We start from the raw sequence: 25,397 nt of genomic DNA, 5'->3' as shown, positions 1-25,397 counted from the left end.
GAATGAGACTGCTATGTGAATTAGCAATGAATCCAATTCTCACGGACACGGAGAGACCGAGAGAGGAAGAAAGGCACCCATTCTACCCTGTAAAATCACATTGGCCAGCTGTGTCCATCTTTGAGATGTCACAGGAGAGATACAGGCTTCTTTACTTTTCTCTTTGGTCCTCTATTGTTTGTTATGGCATTGTATTTTTTTTCTTATTTTTTAAGTTTCACTTGAGAAAAAGGTTTCATTATCATGAGCGTGGCCTGGCAGGGGTGAGTCTTAGGCTACAGGCACGACAACCATAGATAGTATGACAGGCTGAGCTGCTACCAGGTTTTCGTACCGGCTGCGGTTTCTTAGGATATAAATAAAAAAAAAAGATTCACCTTTTCAAATTTGAAAAGTATTTTCTTCTTTATTTTATTTTTTAATTGATAGTAACGGACAGATTCGAGCAGAGTCTCATGCTTGAACCCGACCCAATAAATTGTCAGGTCGGGCTCAGCCCCACTTTATTCAGTTGGGTTCTTGAAAAGCCCGAGCCCAACCCGAATCGGGCTGGGTACCTGACCCGACGTCCCGCCCTAGTGATGATGGGGACGCCCAACAAGCCCAAAACTCATCGTTTTTTCCTAAAAAGTCTTGCGTGGAGGGAGGGCAAGCAGAGCAAAACTTTGTCCTCCGGGGTTATGCTGTGCTGATGTCATGTCAGGGGTATGTGTGGCTTTTATAAAAAGATTGGTACCGAGGCTGCTGGAAAAAATCGGCCTAGCTTCTGTCATGGCTCGGCTCGGCTGCTGCCTCCATGATGAGTCGCACAATTTTTTTTCAGAATCGTTGACGATCGCCATCTAGAGGTTCTAGAATGGACGGTTGAAAATAAAGCAGAAAGACAGGCGTTTCAGATGCCGCTCATCGCATGAATAAGGGAGACGTTTTGTCTTGCCAGGAGGGGGTGGTCTGACAGACTTGAGACGGGTGGTTGCGTCACCTAACGTTTATATCAAATATCAATCACTAAGGGCAATAAGCCAGACTCCCCTAACATCTCCCTTTTCCACCATAATCTACCCTTCTTCCTCCCTCCTCCTCCTTCTTCTTCTTCTTCTTCTTGGTGAAGATCTCATGGAACCTATCAAATCTCTTCCCGCAGTCTTTGTCGCAGCAGTTATTCTCCTCCTAGCGAGCCCCATCGTCGCAAAGGACGTCGCCTATTGCGGTCAGTCGATTCAGAAAAACTTCCCTTTTTTTCTCCCCCAACCCTCTTGTGGTTATTAGTCCCATCGCTTCGGCCAGTAGATCGGAATTTATCTGTCGCTGCGTCGTCGTTTTAATTGTTGTGATCTTCTAGGGCTTGATAAAGTCTTTGATCACACTTTGGTAGAAATTCTCTTTTACAAATGCCAAGGAAACACACAACTGAAGAAATATTTTAGTTTGTTGGAGTTGCTAAGCAGGACGGTGGCTAATGACTCTCTTCTTCTTTTTTCTTCTTTGGCTGCTTGTTTTGGATGTGATTGCAGATGGGAGAGATGACTTTGCAGTTAAGGTAAAAGGACTCGACATCAACCCGGATCCGGTCGTGAGGGGAAAGCCCGCCACTTTCAGCATCTTCGCCTCTACAGGTAACGAGTTCCTCCCTGAACGAGACTTCTCCTCCGCCTGTTTGGATTTCACTGTGATTAAAACTGCCTTGAGGGTAGAACCGAAGCCTGTTCTTTTTTTTCCCTAAGGTTCAGCTTTTTTGTTTTTGTTTTTTTGTGTTGTCTGTTGCACAAACTGATTCTGGTTCAATCGACCAACCATGAAACTAAACGTTTTGTTGTGTTGCTTCGATTATTGAAGTTTCAACATCTTTTCTCAATGTACAAATGTCTTTTGTTTAGATTGGATGCATCTCCTTCCTTGGGTATTTGATTTTTTTTTAGTAGGCAAGCTGGGGTTAGGCAGACTCCCACCAGGTACACAACATACCATTGTGTTTTGAACTTGCAACGGCCCAACACATGTTGACACTCACTAATAGCTCCTACCAAACAAGCGGAGCCCCCGTTGGTTGAGGATGCTTTTTATCCACCTTAGTTGTGGCTCATTGGATTTCTCTTCCACCATGTGCACTACCGACCCACGAGCTCCAAATATCCCTGAATGCTTTTTCTGTTCATGCTACGCATGTGGTTTCTAGAACCATGCTCTAGTGACCACATGTGTGATTGGAGATGGAAGCTTGTTGGGTTGGTCGACCTGATGTGGTTGAGTGCTTCTTGTTGGGTTTGGGTTGGGCCCATCCTCATTTTCGTGGTCCACCTCTTGAGTCCTTTTTTCAAGAGAGTTCAACTTGACTTGACTTATATTTTTATCCATGTTTTAAGTGGTGGTTTTAATTAGTCTTGAGTCCTCTTTTCTTGTAGAGAGACTTTGTGAGAGACATGATAGTGTGAGGTTACTCTTCATTATGAGAGAAAATGAGACCTAAGACTTCTTCTACCACCACGGGAGCATAAATAGGGATTCGTGTAAGCGAGAAGTGTGTATCCTCAAGCTTGGGAGCTTGAGAAGAAAGCATTTTAACCCGATTTCACATAGTGGATTTTTTGCGACAGTCTCTTAGTTTTCCCCTCTTCTTTTGGTGAGGGGTTTTCACATAAACCAGTGTTTTTCCACCTTGATTTATTTGGTGTTTTTCTATTCTTGTTAGATTGTATGTTTGATTTGGTGGAGGTCGTTGCACACAAATTGTAGTTAGGGGTTTATGTGATTGTGCCTACCAAGTGTATTTTGAATTTCCCAAGTGATTCACATAGAAGGAAAGTACTTTTGCTTATTTTTGCTACTCTTGGTTTCTCCCTAACAAGTGGTATATGAGCATTTATGATCAAGTTTGCTTGATATTCATGTGAATTAAGACATAAAATATAACACAAAGAATGATTAGTCTCTATGGAAGGAATTGACAAATATGGCAGGCTAAGATGAAAGACCTTTTTTATGTAAAGGGCTTGCATGCTCTCATTTATAGCCACTATTTGCCAATGATTGGATGATAAAGTGTTCCATCATGTATCAAATGAGCCTCTGACGAAGTCTCTATTAGAAGAAGTTGCATGATTTGTATGAGAGGAAGGCGACCGCAAACAAAGTATCTTCGGTGGCAGAACATCTTAATGAAATGCACAACATTGTAAATCAACTAGCATCCATAAAGATGGTGGTGGATGATGAGTTGCAAAAAATCTTATTACTTAGTTCCCTACTCAGAAGTTATAAGACATTGGTGGTTTCCTTGAGCAATTTAGCACTGGTTGGGGTGTTAAGCATGAGTCATATGACTGGTTGTTTGATGAAATCAACAAATTGTTGCTAGCCCACAAATTTTGGCAAATGAAGATCATGGAAGATCATCTCATGGAGAGTCACATGTTCAAGAAAAGTCGAGGCCTAGTTCAAAGTCTAGAAGCAAGATTATTTGTCACTATTGTGGTAGTGTCAGACACTTTAAGAAGCAATGTAGAAAGTTCAAGAGTGACAATAAAGGAAAATTCAAAGAAAAAGTTGGTGAACTACAACTAATATAGCTAGTGATGGTTCTCTACTTGTAGTAGAAGTGGTAGTTGTTTGAATGTTGTGAACACAGACACCGATTGGGTTGTTGATTTAGGTGCTTCTTATCTTGCCAGACCAAAGATGAAATTGTTCACTTCGTATAAGCTGGAAAACTTTGTGGTTCATATGTCCAACCAAGGAACATCAAACATTATTGGCATTAATGATGTATGCCTTGAACTTGAAGCCATAGTCACAAATATCGGTATCGGCTATATCTCGGCGAGTATAATATCGTGATATTATCGGTTTTTTAATAAATCTTGAGAAAATCTTGTAATTTAAAAAAGAAAAAGAAAAAAAAATGTTAATCCCCCTTTTCCTCTTCCTCTTTTTTTTCCTTCCCTTTTCTTTATTTCTTTTTTCTTCTTCTTTACCTTCCTCTTTCTTCCTTCCTTCCTTCCTTCTTTGCCTTCCTCTTTCTCTTCTTTCTTTTTTTCTTTGCTCATGAGAAGACACAACCTTCCCTTTTATTTTCTTTATTTCTTCTTTTATAGTTAATACCCAAACTAACCTATTTAAAAATTAGAAAATACATATGTAGCCCCTTTTTAAAAAAAATCCTAACCATTGCTGTGCTGTATAATATTGTGATATATATAAATTTATGATATTTTGAAAATATCGCAATATTTTACCTTTAATATTGAATTTCCAATTTACATAATTAATATTGAGATAATTTTAAAATATCGACGATATCTGTGACTATTCTTGAAACTAATGTGAAGATGAAACTCATGCTAAAAGACGTAAGACATGTTTTGGATTTGCGCATGAATCTCATCTCAATGGGCAAGTTAGATGATGAAGGATATATAGGCACATTCAGTAAATTGGGTTGGAAGATCACCAAGCGTGCTCCAATTTTTTTTTCATATGATTGTACATCCGTCTGTCGCACCCCAAAGGGGGTGACAATTGACTCGCTCCAAGCCGTTACTTCTCTACCAATTATAAAATAGCTCTACTTTGTTAACTCATAACAATAGAGGTTTTGTAGGTTTCATTGTAATCACACGCCAACTCTACTTTTTATTAGTTAGAAAGGGGTAGATACAACAATTATAAAAGTAGCATTGGGTAAAAAAAATCCTAATAATGTAGAATTAATGACAAACTTGCACCCTTCGTTTATAAGACTTTTACTTGACAATACTCCCCCTCAAGCTACGGCATAGATATCAATCACGCCAAGCTTGCCCAATATATCCTGTAGCTTGTTCTTCCCAAGAGCTCTGTAGTTACTAGGGGAAACAAGTGTGGTACATTATATCACATGAAGGGATTTTCTATCAAGGACGAGCTTAATATAGTGAATGCCTCTCTTTTAAACCTATGGCACAAGAGACGTGGGCACACGAGTGTGAAGGCAATTAAAGTCTTGATAAAGCAAAACCTCCTTTTGGATGTCAAAGATACACATCAAAACCCATGTGATGATCTATGTTACAGGGATTCGGCTAGCAGGGTGCCGCACCCGCGTCAACGCGACACAGGTGCGGTCAAAACACCCAGGGTCATTTGGTCCAATTTTTGGACTTAAAAAAAAATTGCCAAGAATTTTTTTTTACCCTATATGTCACAGGGATTCTCCAACTAGGTGCCGCACCCTTGTCGCACCCACACCTGATGTGGTCAACCTGACCTTGGGTCAAGTCAACGCACCCAGGGTCATTTATGTCCAACTTTTGGACTTTATATATATATATATATATAATTTTTTATATTTTTGCCGCACCTTCGCACCCAGGTTTTTTGAAAGTGCTGCACCCCCACCCATGTGACATAGGTGATGATTGTTTAATTGGTAATGGCACAAGAGACTTGAGTACATGAGTGAGAAGGGGATTAAAGTCTTGACAAAGCAAAACCTCCTTCTGGATGTCAAAGATACACGTCAAAATCAATGCGATGATTGTTTAATTGGTAAGCAACATAGAGCTCCTTTTGTAAGAAATGATCCTAGCCATGCAAGAGACTCTTACAAAGAGTCTACTCCGATGTATGTCATTATGGTCCCATGACCACTATGGCTGGAGAAGCTTCATATTTTGTGACTTTTATTGATGACACATCAAGAAAAGTATGGGCTTATACCATGAAAAACGAGAATGACATGCCTAATATTTTTATAAAGTATCATGTATTTGTTGAAAGGGAAATCAACTTGACCTTAAGATGATGCTTGAGAACGGATATTGAGGCTGAGTACATTTCAAAGGCATTTGAAGATTATTGTGCCAAGCAAATTCGGCATGAGAAGATCATTCTACACACTTCACATCATAATGGTGTTGCTGAGCACATGAACCCAACTATTATGTAAAAAATTTGGTGTATCTTGTGTATATCAATATTGCCCAAATTATTTTGGGGTGAGGCCACGAGAGTGATGTGCTACTTTATCAACTTATCTCCTTCGGCTCCATTAGAAGGAAGGATTCCAAAACAAATTTGGAGAGGAAAGGATGTCACATACAAGCACTTGAAAGTATTTGAGTGCAAAGCTTTCATGCATATTCCCAAAGAGTTGATATCCAAGTTAGATGTTAAATCATTGGTCGTGCACATGAGTTCATATAATCATGTTAATTGCAATGCTTTCATTAAATTCACATGTTCATATCAGATGCATTCTTCATTCATGAATTCTTTCAATTAAAACATGTGATCATTTAACAATTGTGTATTAAGATTTTGATTAAGTCTGATATACTAATATAAGGCCCATGATATTTCCAAGATAATGTAATATATAATGTGTTTCAGTGGATGAAATTTCTTGTATGATTACGAGGGATTTCATAAAATTATATATATATATATACATATGGATATACGAGGTCCTAAATCACGTAAGTAGGATGCACAGAATGATTGAAGGCAATCTATGATATATTAATTCGAGAATCCTAAATCAAATTCATAATATATAAGATTAGTCAATCCTCAAATTTGGGACCCAAAGGAGGAAAAGACCTCATTATTTCATGTGAATTAGTGGAAAAGGTATATCGATAGGAAATGAGTCATAACGAGAATGATTTTCGCAAGAGATGGAAATTTAAATATTTGCTTTGAAAATTTAGTTGTAAATTGAGAATTTAAATAAAATTTTTATTCGTTTTGGCCTTAGGACCGACTAGGGGGTTGACCCAAGCCCTTGGTCGACCCTTTTCTTTCGCTTTTGGATGACCCTAGCCATGAAGGACCAGCTGGTCAAGTGGACCAGCTGGGGCAGTGGCACTCTTGTAAGGAGTGAGGCGAGATCCAAAGGGAGGGCCACGATTGGCCCTACCCATAGCTTTGACCTCATGATGATGCATGGGGCATCATCATGAGGGTGGGGCGCCCTTCCAAGGAGTTTGCATGGGGCTGCGCCCCATGGGATTTTCAAAATCCCTAAACCCTTTTCCAAAAAGGGGTAATCATGATAGGGAGTGCGCCATCCCAAAAGGTGCTTGGGGCTACACCCCATAGCATTAATGAGATATTGTTGGTAGATTTCAAAGGGAGGAAACGAGTGGAGGAGCTGGGCGGCCATGCATGGCAATTACAACCTTGCCATGGCATGGAGGGGCGTGAAGCAACCCTAGCCCTCCATCTTTTCAAGGGTGAATCTGAGCCACCCACTTATTAAAGCATTAGATATATAAACTTTGAAGAAAGAGAGAGAGAGCCACTAGTTGGCAATTTTCTTGGAGTCTTTCTCTCTCTCTCTCATTCCCCTTGTTCTTCTTCTTCTTCCTCTTTTCTTCTCCACTCAAAACCGTGTAGTGTGTGTGGGTGTGAGAGGGTGTTGGACACCATTTTCGTGGAGCTCCTAAGCCTCTCAATCATAGCTTCTTCATCCTCTCCATTTAAACAACCCAAGGTGTAGACTTACAACTTTGTATTTTCATTTTCTTGGGGTTTTGCATGTGGTATGGAATGTGAAGCCAAGAGGGCCAAATGCATCTATGGTATGCATGGCTCTTGGCGGATTAGATGTATCTTTGGCAATTTGTGTATGTTTGAACATCCCTCCCTTTCGTTCCATGAAGGAAGAGGGGCTCAAGACAACCGTATGTCCATTCGGTTATAAGGCCATTGCTTTCATCCCATGTTTGTCTTAAACAAAAAATGTAGTCATGCTTTATGCCTTTTCCTTTGTAAATTATATTTAGCTGAAATGCACTTTTGAGTTTTTCCTTGTTTTTATTCAACTAAGATGCGTATTGTGCTTTTTTTTTTTTCCCTGTGCTTGCATGCAACCGAGTAGCATCTTTGGCATTTTTCTTAGTTTTCACGCAAAGGCCTTTCTGATTTTTAGTTGAGCTAGCCTTTTTCCTCTGCCCCTCTCACTGTTGTAAGGTGGTTGGGGCCTTCTCTTGAACCCCTTTGGTGGCTGCGGTGCTAGACTGGGTTCAATTGTAGCCCAGTCCAACTGTGGCACCTCCCTATGCCACTTCTTTTCCCCGCAACATCATGGAGTTTCAACATTTATTTTTTTATGCCTTATTTCTGTAGTTTTGGGGTTTGGTTGGTCAATACCCTACTGGGACAGACCCAACCAGGTGTACCCTGGTCCGAGCAGGTCTCAGCCAGGTGCACCCAGTCCACTGTAGCCCTCCACTTGGTGCGACAGCTAGCCGTTGGGTGCTAGCCGCACCCGGGTAACCTTGTCGGCTTGGATTCCTGCTTTCGAACCAACTGCCCCTGATGCAACACCTGGTCTGAACATTGAGTTCAGATCAGGGTCCGTTCTGGCTCCGTGGTCTGGTCCAAAGGACCAGACCCCATTCCCCCTTTGGTTTGCCTTGGTGCGGCAGCAAGCGTCGGGCACTAGCGCACCTGGGTGACCTAGTCACCCTGTCTTTGCCCTGGACCGGGCTGCAAGACAGGCATAGCGTCTGGTCTAAACCATTTAGGTTCAGACCTGGGTCCTTTGTAACCCCTGGTTCGGGTCCGAGGGACTATACTTGGTGGTCTGACCACTGGCTTGGCTGGAATACCGAACTGAACCAGTTCGGTGCGGTTCCAGCAAGCTTTACTCCTGGGCAGCACCACCTGGTTTAAACCACTTTGGTTTAGACCCGGGACGTGGGAGTGCCCCCTGGACCTGATTCCAGTATGGTCTAGGTCAGGGTGGGCTCCCCTAGTCATTTAGTCACCTAGCCCGCGTATCCTCTTTCCATTGCCGTAAGCCATAATATAATAGAATAATAAAAATTTTCTGAAAAGAGTTTTGATATTACGTGCTTTGGTGGTGGTTGGAGCATTCCGTATACGCTGTCTAGCAGCCCCGGTTTGGACACTTGGCACATACTGTGCATTGTCTAGGCTCGTGGCCTGTGGCCTTATAGGTCACAGTTGGTGTTTTGGACTTGTCGCCACATCGTGCCTCGTGCTTGACACATTCGGGTGGCCGAATGTGTGTTGGGCCTGGAGCAAACCCTGCGGCTCTTCGCTATTTTGTCTTGGCAGCATTAGTGCGAGATGTCTGGTGAGCAGTACGCTGCTCACTTGTATATACATATTTTCCTTCATTTTAGATTTTATCCGTTTCATCGCAAACTATCATTCTTGCATTATTATTTCTGCAAGCTCGATGATCAACCGTGGAAATGCCAATGTAATTCCCATACGTATGGGAGTTGTTAAAATTTCATTCTCTACGCTTGAGTGTGTGTCAAAATCATGGATCTTCCTTATGAAAATGGTCCCGCTATGCAAGAATTGCAAATGTATGACATTTGCTTGGAAATTATATTTATGGCTCACACTCAAAACATTCAATACTGGACAATACTGATATACATGCAATTATGATAAAGTTAGGCTCTATGAGTTTCGTATCACTTGGGAACATTGAATGGTACACTCACTTGCACCTTGTCATTTTGTTGAAATATGTTTTTCATGGATATGCTTATGTATCTCTGCCTCTGTTTCGTTAAATGTGTGAAAGACTTGAGTTTGTGTGGCACTAAACTTCGCACGTGCACTTAGCACACCTTGACACCTGTACTACTTGGTACGTACCTCGAGTGGTGTACCTCGAGTGGTATATCTTGGTCTCGTGCTTGAGGCATAGATGAGTGCGCGAAGTGCACTTTTCACATGTGATATAAAGAATGACAAAAAACTTGAACACCATAGGATATGAGCAATACACTTGTTGTGGTTTTTCAACTCGGCTGGGTCTTTGAGCGATGGCCCCAGTTCGTGAGTGTGCGGATGAAGAGTTTGGATATAGACTATGGAACCCCGATGATGGGAAGGTCTTTATAAGCCGGGTAGTCTTCCGTGAAGATCAAACCATTGAAGACTTTGAAGAAAGAATTTGGCAAAAGGTGGTTGAAAGAATAGAAACTACTACTAATTAAGATCATGTTGAGAGCGATGAAGTCAAAAGGTGGTTGCAAGAATAGAACCTGTTGAGAGCGATGAGGTCATTCCACATGTTCTTTCAATTGCTACTAATGAAGATCATGTTGAGAGCGATGAGGTCATTCCACATGAACATGAAAGTAGAAATGATGAAATTCATGAAGACCCTCAAGGTGTTGATGTTGATCATGCCAATGAAGATCAAGATCATCATGTTGAAGATGATGAAGACCCTGTTGATGATCATGTTGAGAGAGAGCAAGTTTATCAAAATGAAATCTCATGAAGAATCAATTGTGGTAGGGCCAACTTTCGAGTACATTATGCTTATCATTGATGATGATGAACCAGAAAGCTATGAAGAGACTCAAGTAGATGCCATTCAAGAATGAATTGGTGAAAGTTATGCAAGAGGAGATGGATTCCTTGCATAAGAACCATGTTTATGAGTTGGTGGAAAAACCTAAAGTTAAGAACCCTCTTGAAGTCAAAGTGGGTATATAAGTTGAAGTATGTTAAAAACGGGCATAAGCGCAAAGTTGGTTGCGAAAGGTTTTAGGAAAAGGAAGACATTGACTTCAATGAGATCTTCTCACCTGTTGTGAAGATGCCATCAATTCGTGCGGTGCTAGGTCTTGCCGCAAGCCTAAACTTAGAGTTGGAGCAACTAGTAAAGATGACATTTCTTTATGGTAATTTAAAAGAGGAGATTTACATAGAGCAATTGGATGGCTTTAGGGCGAAAGGTGAGGAACACATGGTTTGCAAGTTGAAGAAAAATTATATGGGTTGAAGCAAGTGTCAAGGCAATGATACAAGAAGTTTGACTCATTCATGGTAGTTCATTCGCGAACCATTGTTTGTGCACCAAAAATTACTCTAAAGGTAATTTCATTATCTTATGTCTTTATCTTGATGACATATTGATCGTTGATAAAAGTATGCATGTGATTGACAAGTTAAAGCATGATTTGAACAAGTCTTTTGATATGAAAGGCTTAGGACTGGCCAAACAACTCTTGGGAATGAGAATCTCCCAAGAAAGAGAAGTCAAAGAACTTTGGTTATTTCAAGAGTACATCGAGAAGTTTTTGGACTGATTTCAAATGGAAGATGCAAAGACGGAAACACCTTTCTCCTTGAAAGAACTCCTATGTGAATCAAGAAATCTGTGAGAGAGAGAGAGAAAGGAGAGAGAGAAAAGAGAGAACTCGTATTTGGGAATCGACAACTTCTCAGTCTTCACCCTGGCTGCACTAAACCTCATTAAGATTAAGTAGGTTTTACAAAACCTATTACAATGACAAAACTACCCTATGTTAGTAATGTACATTACATTACAATATAACATTCACGTGGACTATATGGATCTTACTGGATCCATATCCGATCTGTATTCTAACACCCTCCCTCAAGTTGTGCATGGGATTGAAACATGTGCATCTTGTTCTTCAGATACCAAAAACGGTTACTTGTGAGACCCTTTGTGAACATATCAGCAACTTGGTCTTCTGAAGACACATAAACTGGTTCAATCTCTTTGTCTGCTACCTTTTGTCTGATAAAATATTGGTCAATCTCAATATGTTTGGTCCGACTGTGATGAACATGATTGAACGCAATTTGTATAACGCTTCTATTATCGAACATAAGGGTTGAACTTGAGATACTCTCTCCCATCTCTGTAAGTAGATGCCTAATCCAGGTTACTTCTGCTGTGGTAGCTGCCATAGATCTATATTTTGCTTCTGTGCTAGATCTTGCCACAACTTTCTGTTTTCTGCTACTCCACGAGATAAAGTTGCTTCTAATGAAAACACATTATCCTGAAACATACCTTCTTTCATTTGGATCCCCTGCCCAGTCCGCATCTGTATAGGCCAATATGTCATGTTTCGGTGTTACCCATGAAGATTGAGCATATATGAGTCCATCACCTACCGTGTTTTTTAGATAGCGAAGAATACCTTTGACGGCATCCATGTGACCAGTCTTTGGTTCATGCATGAACTGAGATACTTGATTCACAGATTTTACAATGTCTGGTCTAGTAAAGGTAAGATATTGTAACATGCCCACTAAACTGTGATGCTTGCATCAGGATACAACTCACCATCACAAATGATGAGTTTTTGATTGACAACACTGGTGTAGGCACTGGTTTGCAATATGTCATTCTTGCTTTGGCCAGAAGATCAAGAGTGCGTTTGTGTTGAGTTAATGACATTTTTCCATCTTGTCTGTCCACTTTTACACCAACACCAAGGAAATATCTTAGTTCTCCAAGATCTTTCATCTTGAATTGCATACTTAGTAAAACTTTAATCTGTTGAATATGGTCTGGAGCATTCCCAGTGATCACTATATCATCAACATATATAAGAAAACCATAGTGGTTCCATCCCTTTATATGAATAAAGAGTGATCGAGTTGGGAACGAATGAAACCGTGGTTCTGAATTTCTAAGGAGAAACTTTCAAACCAGGACCTGGAGGCTTGCTTTAAACCATACAATGCTCTGGTTAATTTACACACATATTCTTTTGGGTCTCCCTTTGTACAACCTTGAGGCTGCTCCATGTAGACCTCTTCCTTCAAATCCCCATGAAGAAATGCATTTTTGACATCGAGCTGACTAAGGTTTCACCCATGTTCAATAGCCAGGCCAAGGATAATACGAATAATTCCCATTTTCACCACTGGGCTGAAGGTCTCATCGTAATCTTGACCATATTCTTGGGTGAAGCCTTTGGCAACGAGACATGCCTTGTATCGTTCAATACTACCATCCAGTTTATACTTAATCTTATACACCCATTTCGAGCCAACAACATTTTTATTTGGGGGACGACCAACTATCTCCCATGTTCGACACTCATGAAGTGCCTCTATCTTCTCATTCATCGCTTCAATCCATTTGTTAGATTGAATAACTTGACAAAACCCAAGTTGCTCCTCATGTTTTTCAATCTTGGATAGAAAGATTTGCAAATCCATAGAGAAGTTATTATAACTCACCCATTTTTCAATAGGATGCCTTATCCTGCTTGATCTTCTTAGCGCCTCTCTGTTGATGGATAATGCCACGTGTTCTCCAACAGGTGCAACTGTTTGCTCTTTGGGTCTTCTAGTGTAGACATTTCCTTTGTATCTCAAATATTATGTTTCTGATGTTAAAATATGTAATCCAAACTTGTAACTTCGTATATATATTTTACATATATAAGGTAATACATATACATATATATAATATATGTATATGTATCTACCTATTATATATGTAAAATATATATATAATTCTATCTTTAGTCTTAGGGGTAGTTTAGTCTTTTTTACACATATTCTTTTTCGAATATGTCTTGTAATTTCTTTTCCCATTTTTATTTTTCCTTTTTCTTTCAATAAATGAGTTGTACCTACCTTGGGAGGGGCCCAACACACTAGTCGTTGGACCCCTCCAACGGTCACAAATGTGACCGTTGGAGGGGCTCCAACGACTATGTGGAGCCCCTTCCAAGGTCTCCTTTAGCTCTATAAATATGGGCTCTCTCCATTGTATTTGTAAGATGAGATTTGGGATTATAGCCCAACCTCTTTAGTGTTTATGAAACTTATGGGTGCAAGTGCACATTTGTGATTCGGTGTGTTGTGTTCGTTGTGCACAAGTGTTCTTGGGTGTGTATGTTCACACATTTATTCTTAAGGTTGTTGCGTTATCGGCTAAAGTATCTTGTTGAAGATACTTTTACATGGTATCAGAGCCTCGTTGAAGAAGAAGAATTGCGATTCGCCTTCTTTTGCATTCCTCGGGAAGCGTGCCTTCAAGTTTTTTGAAATCAAAGAGGATCATCTTCTTCGAGCAATATTTTAGGAGCCTCTTTTGTCAAGAAAGACGCAAAAAGTAATTAAGGTACATACTATCTCTTGCATTCTTTCCTCTCTAATGGGCGAAAAAGACTCCCATTTCTCTCTTGGGTTTAAGCTTAATGGCTCAAACTATCACGTTTGGGTCGGTAATATGGAAGCCCATATTAAAGGAAAGGGGCTTTGGGGTTACGTTCATGGATCCATACCGGAACCGGAACCCAAGATTACCATTGTTGAAGGAGGGGATATTAAGATCCTTGAAGGGGATGAAAGACAAAAGGCCCTTGAAGAGTATTCTAAGAAACATGATGATTGGGAAATGAAGAACTTCAAGATCTTATCTTGGATTTTCTCATCCGTTGAGACCAAGATAAATGCCAACATCATCAAATTTAAAAGGGCTTCCGAAGCTTGGGTATATCTTGAGAAAATGTACACCTCAAGAGATCTATCCCACAAGTACTTTCTCCAAAAGAGGGCTTTGACTCTCCAACAAAATGACATGACCATTCAGGAGTATTTTGTCGAATTATCCTCTATTTGGGACGAGCTCGCTATTCTTGAACCTAAATGGAGTGGTGAGGCAATCGAATTAAGGCACAAACAACTTGAAGAAGACCGGTTCTTCAATTTTTTAAATGGCCTTAGACCCGAATTTGAACAAGTCTGGTCCTCTCTTCTCTTCGCCTTCACATCCCCCTCACTCGAAGATGTTATCACCAAGCTAAGTGGTGAAGAAACCCGTGTGGGGATTGTCAAAAATAATCCTAGCATTCTTGTTACTTCCTCTACTCAAGAAGATGGTGAAATGGCTAATGTCGTGTCAAGACCGGGAAATAACATGAGAACCTATAGACCTCCTCATTTCAAGAATCAAGGTCAAGGAGGAAATGATCGGTATGGCAAAAAAGATTATAGCAAAGTAACTTGCTATCATTGTAAAGAACCCGAACATATCAAACCCTTGTGTCCTAAATGGAAGAAATTGATTGCAACGGCTATGGCATCTCAAGTTGAAGAACGACCCTCTTTATCAAGTGAGTCTCTTTCTCTTCAACAAATCGTGGAAGCCCTACAACCTCTTCTCAAGGGAGGTACTTCCAGAGCCGCTATGTCATCCTCTTCCCCCGGTAAGACATCTTGGCTTTTAGATTCCGGGGATCCTTTCACATGACCCCTAGTTATTGCACTCTTTCAAACTTTTCTAAAAATGCTTTTCCATCTTTTGTATCAACCGCGGACGGTACATCTCTTGAGATTAAAGGAATAGGTAATTTTGAAAAACAAGACTTCTTTGTTCCAAAAATTCGTTTTATCCCAAACCTTAACCTAAATCTTCTTTCCGTTTCCCAACTCTCGGACCATGGTTGCGATATAAAATTTTCTTCTAATAAATGTTGGATACAGGATCGCCAGTCCGGGAGATTGATTGGGGAAGGCTCTAGAAGAGGAGACCTCTACTACGTAGATTTTCTTCAAGTTCCCAAGAGTCAATTTTGCAACGTCGTCCAAAACAAAGACATTCATGTATGGCATAAGAGATTGGGTCATCCCAATATTGTTAAAATCTCGTATTTGCCTTTTGTTAAACATCTTTGTAAAAGTGACTTTTTGTGTAATGAATGCATTCTTGGGAAAATGAAATGTTTGCCTTTTCCTCAAAGATCCATGTTTACGACAAAACCATTTGAAATTGTCCATTCCGATGTATGGGGACCGGCTCCGGTAATGTCAAAAGGAGGTTTTTCATATTATGTGATCTTTGTGGATGACTATACTAGGTTTTGTTGGATCTATTTCCTTAAACATAAACATGAGGTTTTTTCAACCTTTAAAAGCTTTCACATGATGATTTCAAATCAATTCAATGGATGTTTAAAAATCTTTAGGTCTGACTCTGGAGGAGAATACCTCTCAAATGAATTTAAGAGTTATCTTGAAAATTTTGGAATTCTTCACAAAAAATCATGTCCGAAAACCCCGCAACAAAATGGGTTAGCCGAACGAAAGCACAGGCACATCATTGAAACCACTAGGACTTTGCTCATTTCTCAAAACATTCCAAAAAATCTTTGGGCTGAGGCAGCCCTTACCTATGTCTATCTCATAAACCGACTTCCATCGAAAAATTTAAATAAAATTTCTCCCTTTGAAAAACTGTATGATAAGGAACCTGATTATAGCAGGTTAAGGGTCTTTGGGTGTAAGTGTTTTGTTCTTACTGATAAGAATGACAAACTTTCTCCAAAAGCCATTCATTGTGCCTTTCTTGGCTATTCTGAAACCCAAAAGGGGTTTCGTTGTTATGATATCAAAAGTGATAAATTGTATGTTTCCAGAAACGTGAGTTTTTTGGAAAATGTTAGTGGGTTTGAACGTTGTGACCCCCATAATGAAAATATGGATTATTCTTTTTTATTTGATTTATTGAATAAGGATGATGATACTAGTGATAATGAGTCAGATCAAAGTAACCCAAATGAACTTGAAACCGAGGAAAACATCTCTTTATCTCCTTCGTCACATCAACCTATTGAATTACCTAGAAACCCTATCACCTACTCTCATAGAGATCAAAACAACTTTAGGAGTGCTCTTGACAGATATAATGATGCCAGTCCCAGTGCCTCTCAGAATGAAGTGATCCCTCGTAGAACTGAGAGAAGTAGAAGGCCTCCTTCTAGGTTCATTTCGTATGACTCTTTCTCACCAAGATATAGAGCCTGCCTTAGTGCCATCCACTCTTATATAGAACCTAGAAATTTTGAAGAAGCACGTAGATGCCCTGAATGGATTAATGTCATGGACAATGAACTTGAGGCCCTGAGAAGAGCCAAAACTTGGGAGTTTCAACATCTTCCTAAAGGTAAGAAAACAATAGGATGCATATGGGTTTTTAAAGTAAAAACTAAAAGTGATGGATCCCTTGAAAGGTATAAAGCTCGCTTGATTGCAAAAGGATATAGTCAAGAATATGGTATTGACTATGAAGAAACTTTTGCTCCTGTAGCCCGTATGGTCACTGTTCGATGCCTAATAACCGTTGCCTCTATCAACAAGTGGAACATCTATCAAATGGATGTTAAAAATGCCTTTTTAAATGGTGATTTAAGTGAAGAAGTTTACATGGATGCTCCTCCTGGAATGGAGACTCCTGAGGGAAAGGTGCTTCGTCTTCAAAAAACACTCTATGGTCTAAAACAAGCCCCCAAGGCTTGGTATGATAGATTTAATTCTGTTATGATTGAAAATGGTTTTTCCTCTTGTTTTACTGACACTGCTCTATTTGTTAGAAAATCCAATGCAGGGATTGTAATTTTACTTTTGTATGTTGATGACATGCTCATCACTGGGAGTGACTCTAACGGGGTTAAGAGTATAAAATCTATCTTGAAGGATAAATTTGAAATGTCTGACTTGTTTTTTCTAACTTATTTTTTGGGAATTGAAGTAGCATACTCTCTTAGAGGATATTTTTTATCTCAAACTAAGCTTGCCTCTGAGATCATTGACAGGTCAGGTATTACGGATGAGAAGCTTTGCGAAACTCCTGCGGTTGTAGGAGCAAAGATGAAAATTGATGATGGGGTTCCACTTTTGGATCCTACACCCTACAGACAGCTTGTAGGATCTCTGATGTATCTAAGTATTACCAGACCAGATATATCCCATGCAGTCCACACTGCAAGTCAGTTTCAGCATGCGCCTACATCCGTTCACATGAGTGCCATCTTACGAGTCGTAAGATACATAAAGGGTACTCTAAATAAGGGAGTTTTTTTATCTTCTTCTTCCGATTTAAAATTAATTGCTTATACTGATTCTGATTGGGGAGGTGACCCAAATAACCGTCACTCCACCACTGGATTTTGTGTATTTTTAGGTGACTCGCTGATTTCATAGAGATGCAAGAAGCAACAAAAGGTGTCGCTCTTCTCAACATAAGCTGAATATCGTGCCATGGCAACTACTACCATGGAGATTGTTTGGATTCATCAACTACTTGAAGACATGGGAGTCACAATTGAAGGGCCTACCAAGCTGTGTTGCGACAACAAGAGCGCAATCTACATTGCGAAAAACCACACATTCCATGAGCGGACCAAACACATTGAAATGGACTGTCACTATGTTCGCGAAGCATATCTCCGAGGAGTCATTGATCTTCCTTATGTTACGTCCGAATATCAGTTGGCGGACTTCTTTACCAAAGCCTTGTGTGCTCCACGGTTCAACTTCCTTCTTGGCAAACTATCGGTCATCCTGCCCTAAGTTTGAGGGGGGGTGTTAAAATATGTAATCCAAACTTGTAACTTCGTATATATATTTTACATAAGTAAGGTAATACATATACATATATATAATATATGTATATGTATCTACCTATTATATATGTAAAATATATATATAATTCTATCTTTAGTCTTAGGGGTAGTTTAGTCTTTTTTACACATTCTTTTTCGAATGTCTTGTAATTTCTTTTCCCATTTTTATTTTTCCTTTTTCTTTCAATAAATGAGTTGTACCTACCTTGGGAGGGGCCCAACACACTAGTCGTTGGACCCCTCCAACGGTCACAAATGTGACCGTTGGAGGGGCTCCAACGACTATGTGGAGCCCCTTCCAAGGTCTCCTTTAGCCCTATAAATATGGGCTCTCTCCATTGTATTTGTAAGATGAGATTTGGGATTATAGCCCAACCTCTTTAGTGTTTATGAAACTTATGGGTGCAAGTGCACATTTGTGATTCAGTGTGTTGTGTTCGTTGTGCACAAGTGTTCTTGGGTGTGTATGTTCACACATTTATTCTTAAGGTTGTTGCGTTATCGGCTAAAGTATCTTGTTGAAGATACTTTTACATCTGATACCTTATCTGAAGCCGTCTCATCCTGTATGCTTTCAGGGTCCAAAGTGGTATGTTCAGCAACATGTGGAATAAGTTCAACACTGAGCCATGGATCATACCAACTATCTGCTGTGTCACCGTGTTCACGACTATGGTTGGCTTTATTCTCCATGAAGCTATTTTCATCAAAAACATTTTTGGAAATTCTGACCTTATTGGCGGGATCATAGCACCTGTACTCCTTGTGTTCATCTGCATAACCTACAAATTGGCATATAGAGGCTTTATCTTGAAATTTAGTTTTCATAGATTTGTCAATATGTACATAGCATGTGCAGCCAAAAACTCGTAACTCATCATAATCGGGGTGTAGACCAAAAAGAGCATAATAGGGAGATTGATTTTCAAGGATGGGCATAGGAAGACGATTTATCACATGAGTGGCAATGTGAAAGGCTTCTGTCCAAAGACTGATGGGCAAGTTACTACCTTGCATCATACTCATTGCACTTTCCACAATATGTTTGTGTTTACGTTCAACAATTCCATTTTGTTGTGGAGTATACGAGCAAGAAACTCTACGATGTATCCCATTATCTTAGAGAAAATCTAAAAATTCTTTGGAGGAATACTCACCACCACCATCACATTGGAGAATTTGGATACTTTGAGAGAATTGATTTTTAACATGGGCATGAAAAAGTGACGAAAAATACGAAAGACCTCTGATTTGTGTTTCATGAAGAATATTCAAGTAAAATGAGAGAAACTGTAAATAAACGACACATAATATTTACTTCCAGAAGAGGAAGGATTGGGGGTTGGACCCCAAACATCAGAACATATTATCTCAAAAGGCTTAGGGGCTCTTTTATTTACTTGATGAAAGGGAAGTACATGACTCTTGCAAACTTGACAACTGATACACATTTTATCCTTCAATGAAGGTGAAACAGACTCTGAAAGAAAACCATAGGACACTAACTTTTCAATAAAAACTTGACTACAACGACCAAGACGAGAATGCCAAAGATCCAGCCTACACTTAGGACGTTTTTGAAGACATGATCAGACTTGGGCTTCAAGACACTGGAGGCTGGATCTTCATTGAAGACATACATGTTTTCACGTCGCTCTCCTTTAGCAAACATCTCCTTCGTTTGAAGATCCTTGACAAAAACAAAAGTAGGAGTAAATTCCACAGATGAATGGGTAGAGTCAACAAGTTTAGAAACAAAGACAATATTTTTCTTTATATTTAGAGCATGAACAACATCATATAAAGGAATAAATGACTTGGACAAAGGAATGAGAACGTTGCCTATGTTTGAAATAGGGTGGTGAGTCCCATCTCTAGTTACAATATTAGATTTACTAAGATAGGGAACCAAAGTAGAGAACTTACCTGCATTGCCAGTGACATGAGTTGCTGCTCCAGAGTCAACATACCATATTCCATCATCATTCTGTTTCAGATTCAAGTTTGCCATTGCAAATAAGAGAAGGTCCTTAGCATCATCACTGACTCGAAATGTACCTGCAGTTCCTGATGTAGCAATATTTCTATTGTTTTGAGCTCTATTTCGGTTTTGTGGGTTGAACCAACAATTGGCTTTGATGTGGTCTCGTTTATTACACTGATAGCATGTGGGAACATTCTTTGAAAAACTGACCGTGGAATTTGGTGTAGGTAGTAACCCACGTCCACCCTGGATGGGAGTTCATTTGCCTCTGCCACGTCCTCCTCGTGGACGATCAACCATTATTCTTGTGGCAAGAACCTTATGTGTAGATGATTGTCCTGCTGAAGTATCAATCATGCTTTTCAGAGTCATCTCGTACTGAAAGAGTTTGACACGTAATTCCTCAAAGCTGAGTAACGTAGGCAGGCATAATAAAGAGGTCACAAGAACATGATACTCTGATCCTTAGGCATTCAGTGTCTGCTGCACATTTTCTTTATCTGTCACTAGATATCCAACCTTGGCTAATTGATCTGTGATGCTTTTGACTTGATTTAAGAATTCAATAATGCTCATTGCACCCTTTATTAACATCTGAATTTCGCGTTTAAGAAACATCACTTTAGCCTCTGATATCTGAGAGTAGCATGGTTTTAAAATTTGATTTTTTATTTGAGTTGAAACAAACATGGGACGAAGTACGGTTGTTACGAACAAAATGTATGTTTTGTCTGTTATGTTCTAAGGGTCTGTCCAATCTTGGACAAGCAATCAGACAGACCCTTGGGGTCCCTTGTGAGTGTGTCCTTAGTGGTCCTTGTGTTGGCTGATTTGGTTGACTGATGTGCTCATTGGATTTGTGGTAATTGTGCTCTTGGATCTTCCCTGTGTGTGTGTGTTAACTTCGTAACAGGTACTAGGTATCACTATCATAGCATAATCAACTATAATATTATCAGAAGCATAAAATTAAGGAACTAAGTATATGTTGGAAACTGGTAATTGGCCTTGTGGTAGCCAGTAGCTAGAAGTCACTCAAGAGAGGATTCGTAACGTTTCCATAAATTTCTACCAATAAGACAAATGTCAACAGAGCTTCACATAAGTTCTTGATTGCTTGACAATGCAAAGAACCATCAAAATACAAAAATCCCGCTAATTCATAAGAAACAACATTAGGAGCCAGTGTTCATAGGGAAAAGTGTTTTAGCTTTGTTTGGGAGCGAACAACCAGGATTTTATATGCTGCATCTCTTTCGAGCATTTTTGTAATGCCACTTAATTTCATATTTTTCAACTTACACCATAGTTATTCTTCAACTTACTCCATAGTCCTTTGTCTAAAAAAGAAATTTGAAGGCTATTTAGCAGGCTATCCTAGAGTTTTTTGCTACAACATTAGTTGCTTTTAATGACCTTTGTTCATTTGTCAAGGATGTACATGGACAACAAAAAGGACACATGACATGCCATTGTTGTTCAATTTTTCATTAAGAATACTGTATAAGGGGGCATGACACAAGGGTAACTGGTAAGTTGGGAATATTCCTGTGAGATAGTCTGGCAGAGATCAACCTAAGAAAATGACAAACCTCGGAAGTAATACAAGCAAAAATCAAACTAATTTAGTTGATGCCAATTGTTATCAGTTCAAAAGCAACCTAAGAAAGAGTCACATCTCTCTCCCTGTTTCAGTGATTACATGCCTTAACACAACCCAAGGATCTCTTGTTTACTGAAAAACATGGTTTGAGACAAATTATAAATTATTTTTCTTTTAAAATCAAAAGTTAACAAAACCCAGTCCGAGTCACCGAGTTGACCGGTCGAGTCACGAGCCAATAAAGAATGAGTCGAGTCACGGGTTTTAAAACCTTGGAGAGTAGGTCTAAGCTAAGTTCTCCCACAAAACTTTAGATGTGCAATCATCAGGAATGAAAATCAGTACTTCTTGCGACAATGTGGAAGTAATGTACGCGATGAGGGCCTGATCGCGCTTCTTCCAAGTAACAAATGCAGGATTGCGAACAATATTCGGCAATCCTTCATCCTCTTTGGCTTTGGTAGCGATAAATTCTGAAGGCATTGGAGTGGAGCCATCCAAGTGGCCTGAAAGATCTTGACTTCGAATAAAAGGAGCAATTTGCCCTTTTCAAGCCAGATAATTGTTGGTAGTCAGCTTTTCCGAGACAAGTAGTTGAAAGAAAGGCCCAAATTACCTGAAGTATCCATTGATAGACTGTTTGACAACCGAAAGACACTGGTGGCTGAAACTGAAAGGAATAAAATAAGTGTGGCTGAGACAGAACTGAAAGATTGACAGAAAATTAATATAAGATAAATGCGAATAGGGGGACGTGACAGACAGATTTCAGACTAGCACTCGGTTTTATGAGGCTAAAAAGACTGATAGCAGATCTGAAAAAGGTTTCAGATCTGCGACAGACAAAATTTCTAAAAGCGGCGACAGAGAGACGATAGCAGATCTGAAAATATTTCAGATCTGCGACAGAGAGTATAGAATAGCAGATCTGAAGGGATTTCAGATCTGCGAGCGAATGGAAGACTTCAGGGAATGAAAGAAAAGCTGCTTGAGATGAAGGTCTCTGTCCTGCCTCAGATCGCAGGAACTCAAGCACCGAGGACAGCTGCGGCTGTGGTTTCAGCTAAGCAGACTTCAGGGAATGGAAGAAAAGCGATAGCAGATCTGAAAGGATTTCAGATCTGCGACAGAGAGAATAGAGTAGCAGATCTGAAAAACTTTCAGATCTGCGATAGAGAGAAAATAATAATAGCAGATCTGAAAAACTTTCAGATCTGCGACAGAGAGAATCTTAAAGAAATAGAAGTAACAGAAATAACAAAAAGGAAAGGAAAATAGGAATGAGGATCACGTGACCTGTCGTTTTTCACGTTGATGGAGCACGGGCTTGACAGATCTTCTTCACGTACCAGATGATGAGAGATTAGTGCAGCTGTTCACGATCCTGATGAAGAGCTTACTCCCAGGTACGTCGCTGCTCTGATACCATGAAAGAACTCCTATGTGAATCAAGAAATCTGTGAGAGAAAGAGAAAGGAGAGAGAGAAAAGAGAGAACTTGTATTTGGGAATCGGCAGCTTCTCTGTCTTCACCCTGGCTGCACTAAACCTCATTAAGATTAAGTAGGTTTTACAAAACCTATTACAATGACAAAACTACCCTATGTTAGTAATGTACATTACATTACAATATAACATTCACGTGGACTATATGGATCCTACTGGATCCATATCTGATTCGATCTGTATTCTAACACTCCTGTCATTTCAAGTTGGGTTCAAAGCAATGCAAATTTCAGCAGCAAACTGCTGTTTTTTCATACTATTCACCAGTGCTCCCGAAGTTTCCTTTTGGTAATGTACTTGACTATATTCGTTATGTTTGACAACCTTGTGTAAGTCTAGGAACTTGTAGAGAGGTTTCTTCTAATATCTACATGTTTGTTCTCATCTGTATTTGAAGACCTGCAACATCTACCTCATCCTTTTCACAACCATAGAAAATTTTGTACAAGCCCCCCCCCCCCGGTTTGCCTCCTTCAAGAATGGCAAGGGATGATCATTAAAATGGGAATAGAGTGAGTCTTCAGAAATGGTGATCTAGTGGGAATTTGCACTTGTTTGGGGGGGGGGGGGGGACAAGCAAGAAAAAACCAACCACTTCCTTGGATCATTGAGTGACCTAAAGGGAGGGGGCGGATATGTCAAATCTTTACCAACAAATCTCGTTGTCATTGCTCTCCTTAGAATCATCAAAACTTGGGAGAGCAAACGGGATATTGAAAAGACTGCTCAGGACTGGCAGAGTGGGCAGGAGAAAACGTGGTAGACAGCTTGGAGGAACATTTTGATCTCTGGGATGGCACCTCAATAAGCATATCTTCACTTCTGCATAACTGAATAGACTGTTGTGCTCCTTGGTACAATTGGAACTTTCTTTGGTTTCTTTTATTATAATGTCTGCATTTTATATACACAATCCTGTAAGGTCCTTTTTCTAACATCTCTTATTTGTTTAAAATTATCCGTCACATGGGTGATCCAAGATGCCTTGTATGCCTATGTTGATGCTGGTAACTCAGGGTGCTGGCACACACAAACACACAGACGCACCCACACCCATCCATGCAGACACAGACACAATTGTGCTCCTCATTTTGGTCTTGCTAGATTTAATCCGCCGTGCTCTCCTTCATGGATTCACTGCCATTATCGTCCTAACAGTTGGATGATATTCTTCAATTCCTATTTGGTAATATACATGATTGATCAACCCTTCGGTTCTATGACATCGTGAGTTCCACATGAACTTGAACTCTCTAAATTGGTATGCACGATAAGAAATGCTTAGAATTACAGTAGATGGTTAGCAAAGATTATTCCACATTGTTCTATGAGCCCAGGTTTGTTTGCTTTGATCTATTATCTGATCAAGGTTCTGAATGTGATGTGTGCACATGCTGCGATGGTGCAAAGACTTGCTTTCATCTTAGTTTAAATTTCTTAAATTCCACGTTCTTTCTTTTAATCAGATGAAACTATCTCCGATGGCAAGATGGTTATTGAAGTCGCCTACTTTGGTATTCACATTCATACTGAAACACATGAGCTTTGCACTGAGACGTCATGCCCAGTTTCATCAGGCGACTTTGTGCTCAAGCATTCCCAGAGCCTGCCGGGGTTCACTCCTCCTGTAAGTCTTGCTTATACGTCCTTGGAGCATATGATAGTCCATACCTGTCAGAAAGTTGAAGTTCACTGGTTATAGTTTGTATGCTTTTGATGATTATTCTTTTTCTTTTTTCTTTCTCTTCAGTGTCGTTCTCCTCTTACCTAGATTCTGGATAAATGTCTTTTTTCTTTTTTCGTGCATGTTTTATTTAAAGGGCAATTACTGGCTGACGATGAGGATGATCGGCAGTAAGGGCGAGCAATTGACCTGTATCAGCTTTGGTTTTAGAATTGGGCTGGCCTCATCTGTTGCTGAGGAATGATTGGCTTAAATTTACTCTTCCCATCTCCGAAGCTTTTCTTTCTTGTTCATATGGCATGTATATGAAACTGCATCTTTGGATGCTTGAAAATATTGCCCTTTCATTTTCGGAGAAAGCAAAGGGCTCGTTACTCAACGGACCCTTATGGATGAAGACTATTTACGGTACCGTCTGAACGTTTTTGCTGAATTAAAAAAATAATGTTGATGTGATAAA

General features: G+C 39.8%; 1 protein-coding gene across 1 annotated transcript; it reads left to right on the top strand.

Moving 5' to 3' along the window:
- Positions 1–942: 942 nt before the first annotated feature.
- LOC149829404 (uncharacterized) lies at positions 943–25,397 on the top strand. The gene is made up of 4 exons (XM_090018106.1): positions 943–1,210; positions 1,515–1,616; positions 24,720–24,880; positions 25,074–25,397. The coding sequence occupies exons 1-4, from the start codon at positions 1,117–1,119 to the stop codon at positions 25,179–25,181; spliced, it is 465 nt and encodes a 154-aa protein (XP_089874232.1). The 5' UTR covers positions 943–1,116; the 3' UTR covers positions 25,182–25,397.

Source organism: Nuphar pumila, chromosome 9 (genome assembly GCF_984573655.1).
Source record: "Nuphar pumila chromosome 9, dmNupPumi1.hap1.1, whole genome shotgun sequence".
Taxonomy (NCBI): domain Eukaryota; kingdom Viridiplantae; phylum Streptophyta; class Magnoliopsida; order Nymphaeales; family Nymphaeaceae; genus Nuphar; species Nuphar pumila.
The sequence above is the reverse complement of the archived record's forward strand: the minus strand, read 5'-3'. Positions and strand labels throughout refer to the sequence as shown.

Bases quoted from the DNA above. Each gene is read 5' to 3' on its own strand.
- LOC149829404 (XM_090018106.1), top strand. From the start codon at position 1,117: ATGGAACCTATCAAATCTCTTCCCGCAGTCTTTGTCGCAGCAGTTATT. The intron at 1,211-1,514 runs GTCAGTCGATTC...ATGTGATTGCAG, and splicing joins AAAGGACGTCGCCTATTGCG to ATGGGAGAGATGACTTTGCA. The intron at 1,617-24,719 runs GTAACGAGTTCC...TCTTTTAATCAG, and splicing joins CAGCATCTTCGCCTCTACAG to ATGAAACTATCTCCGATGGC.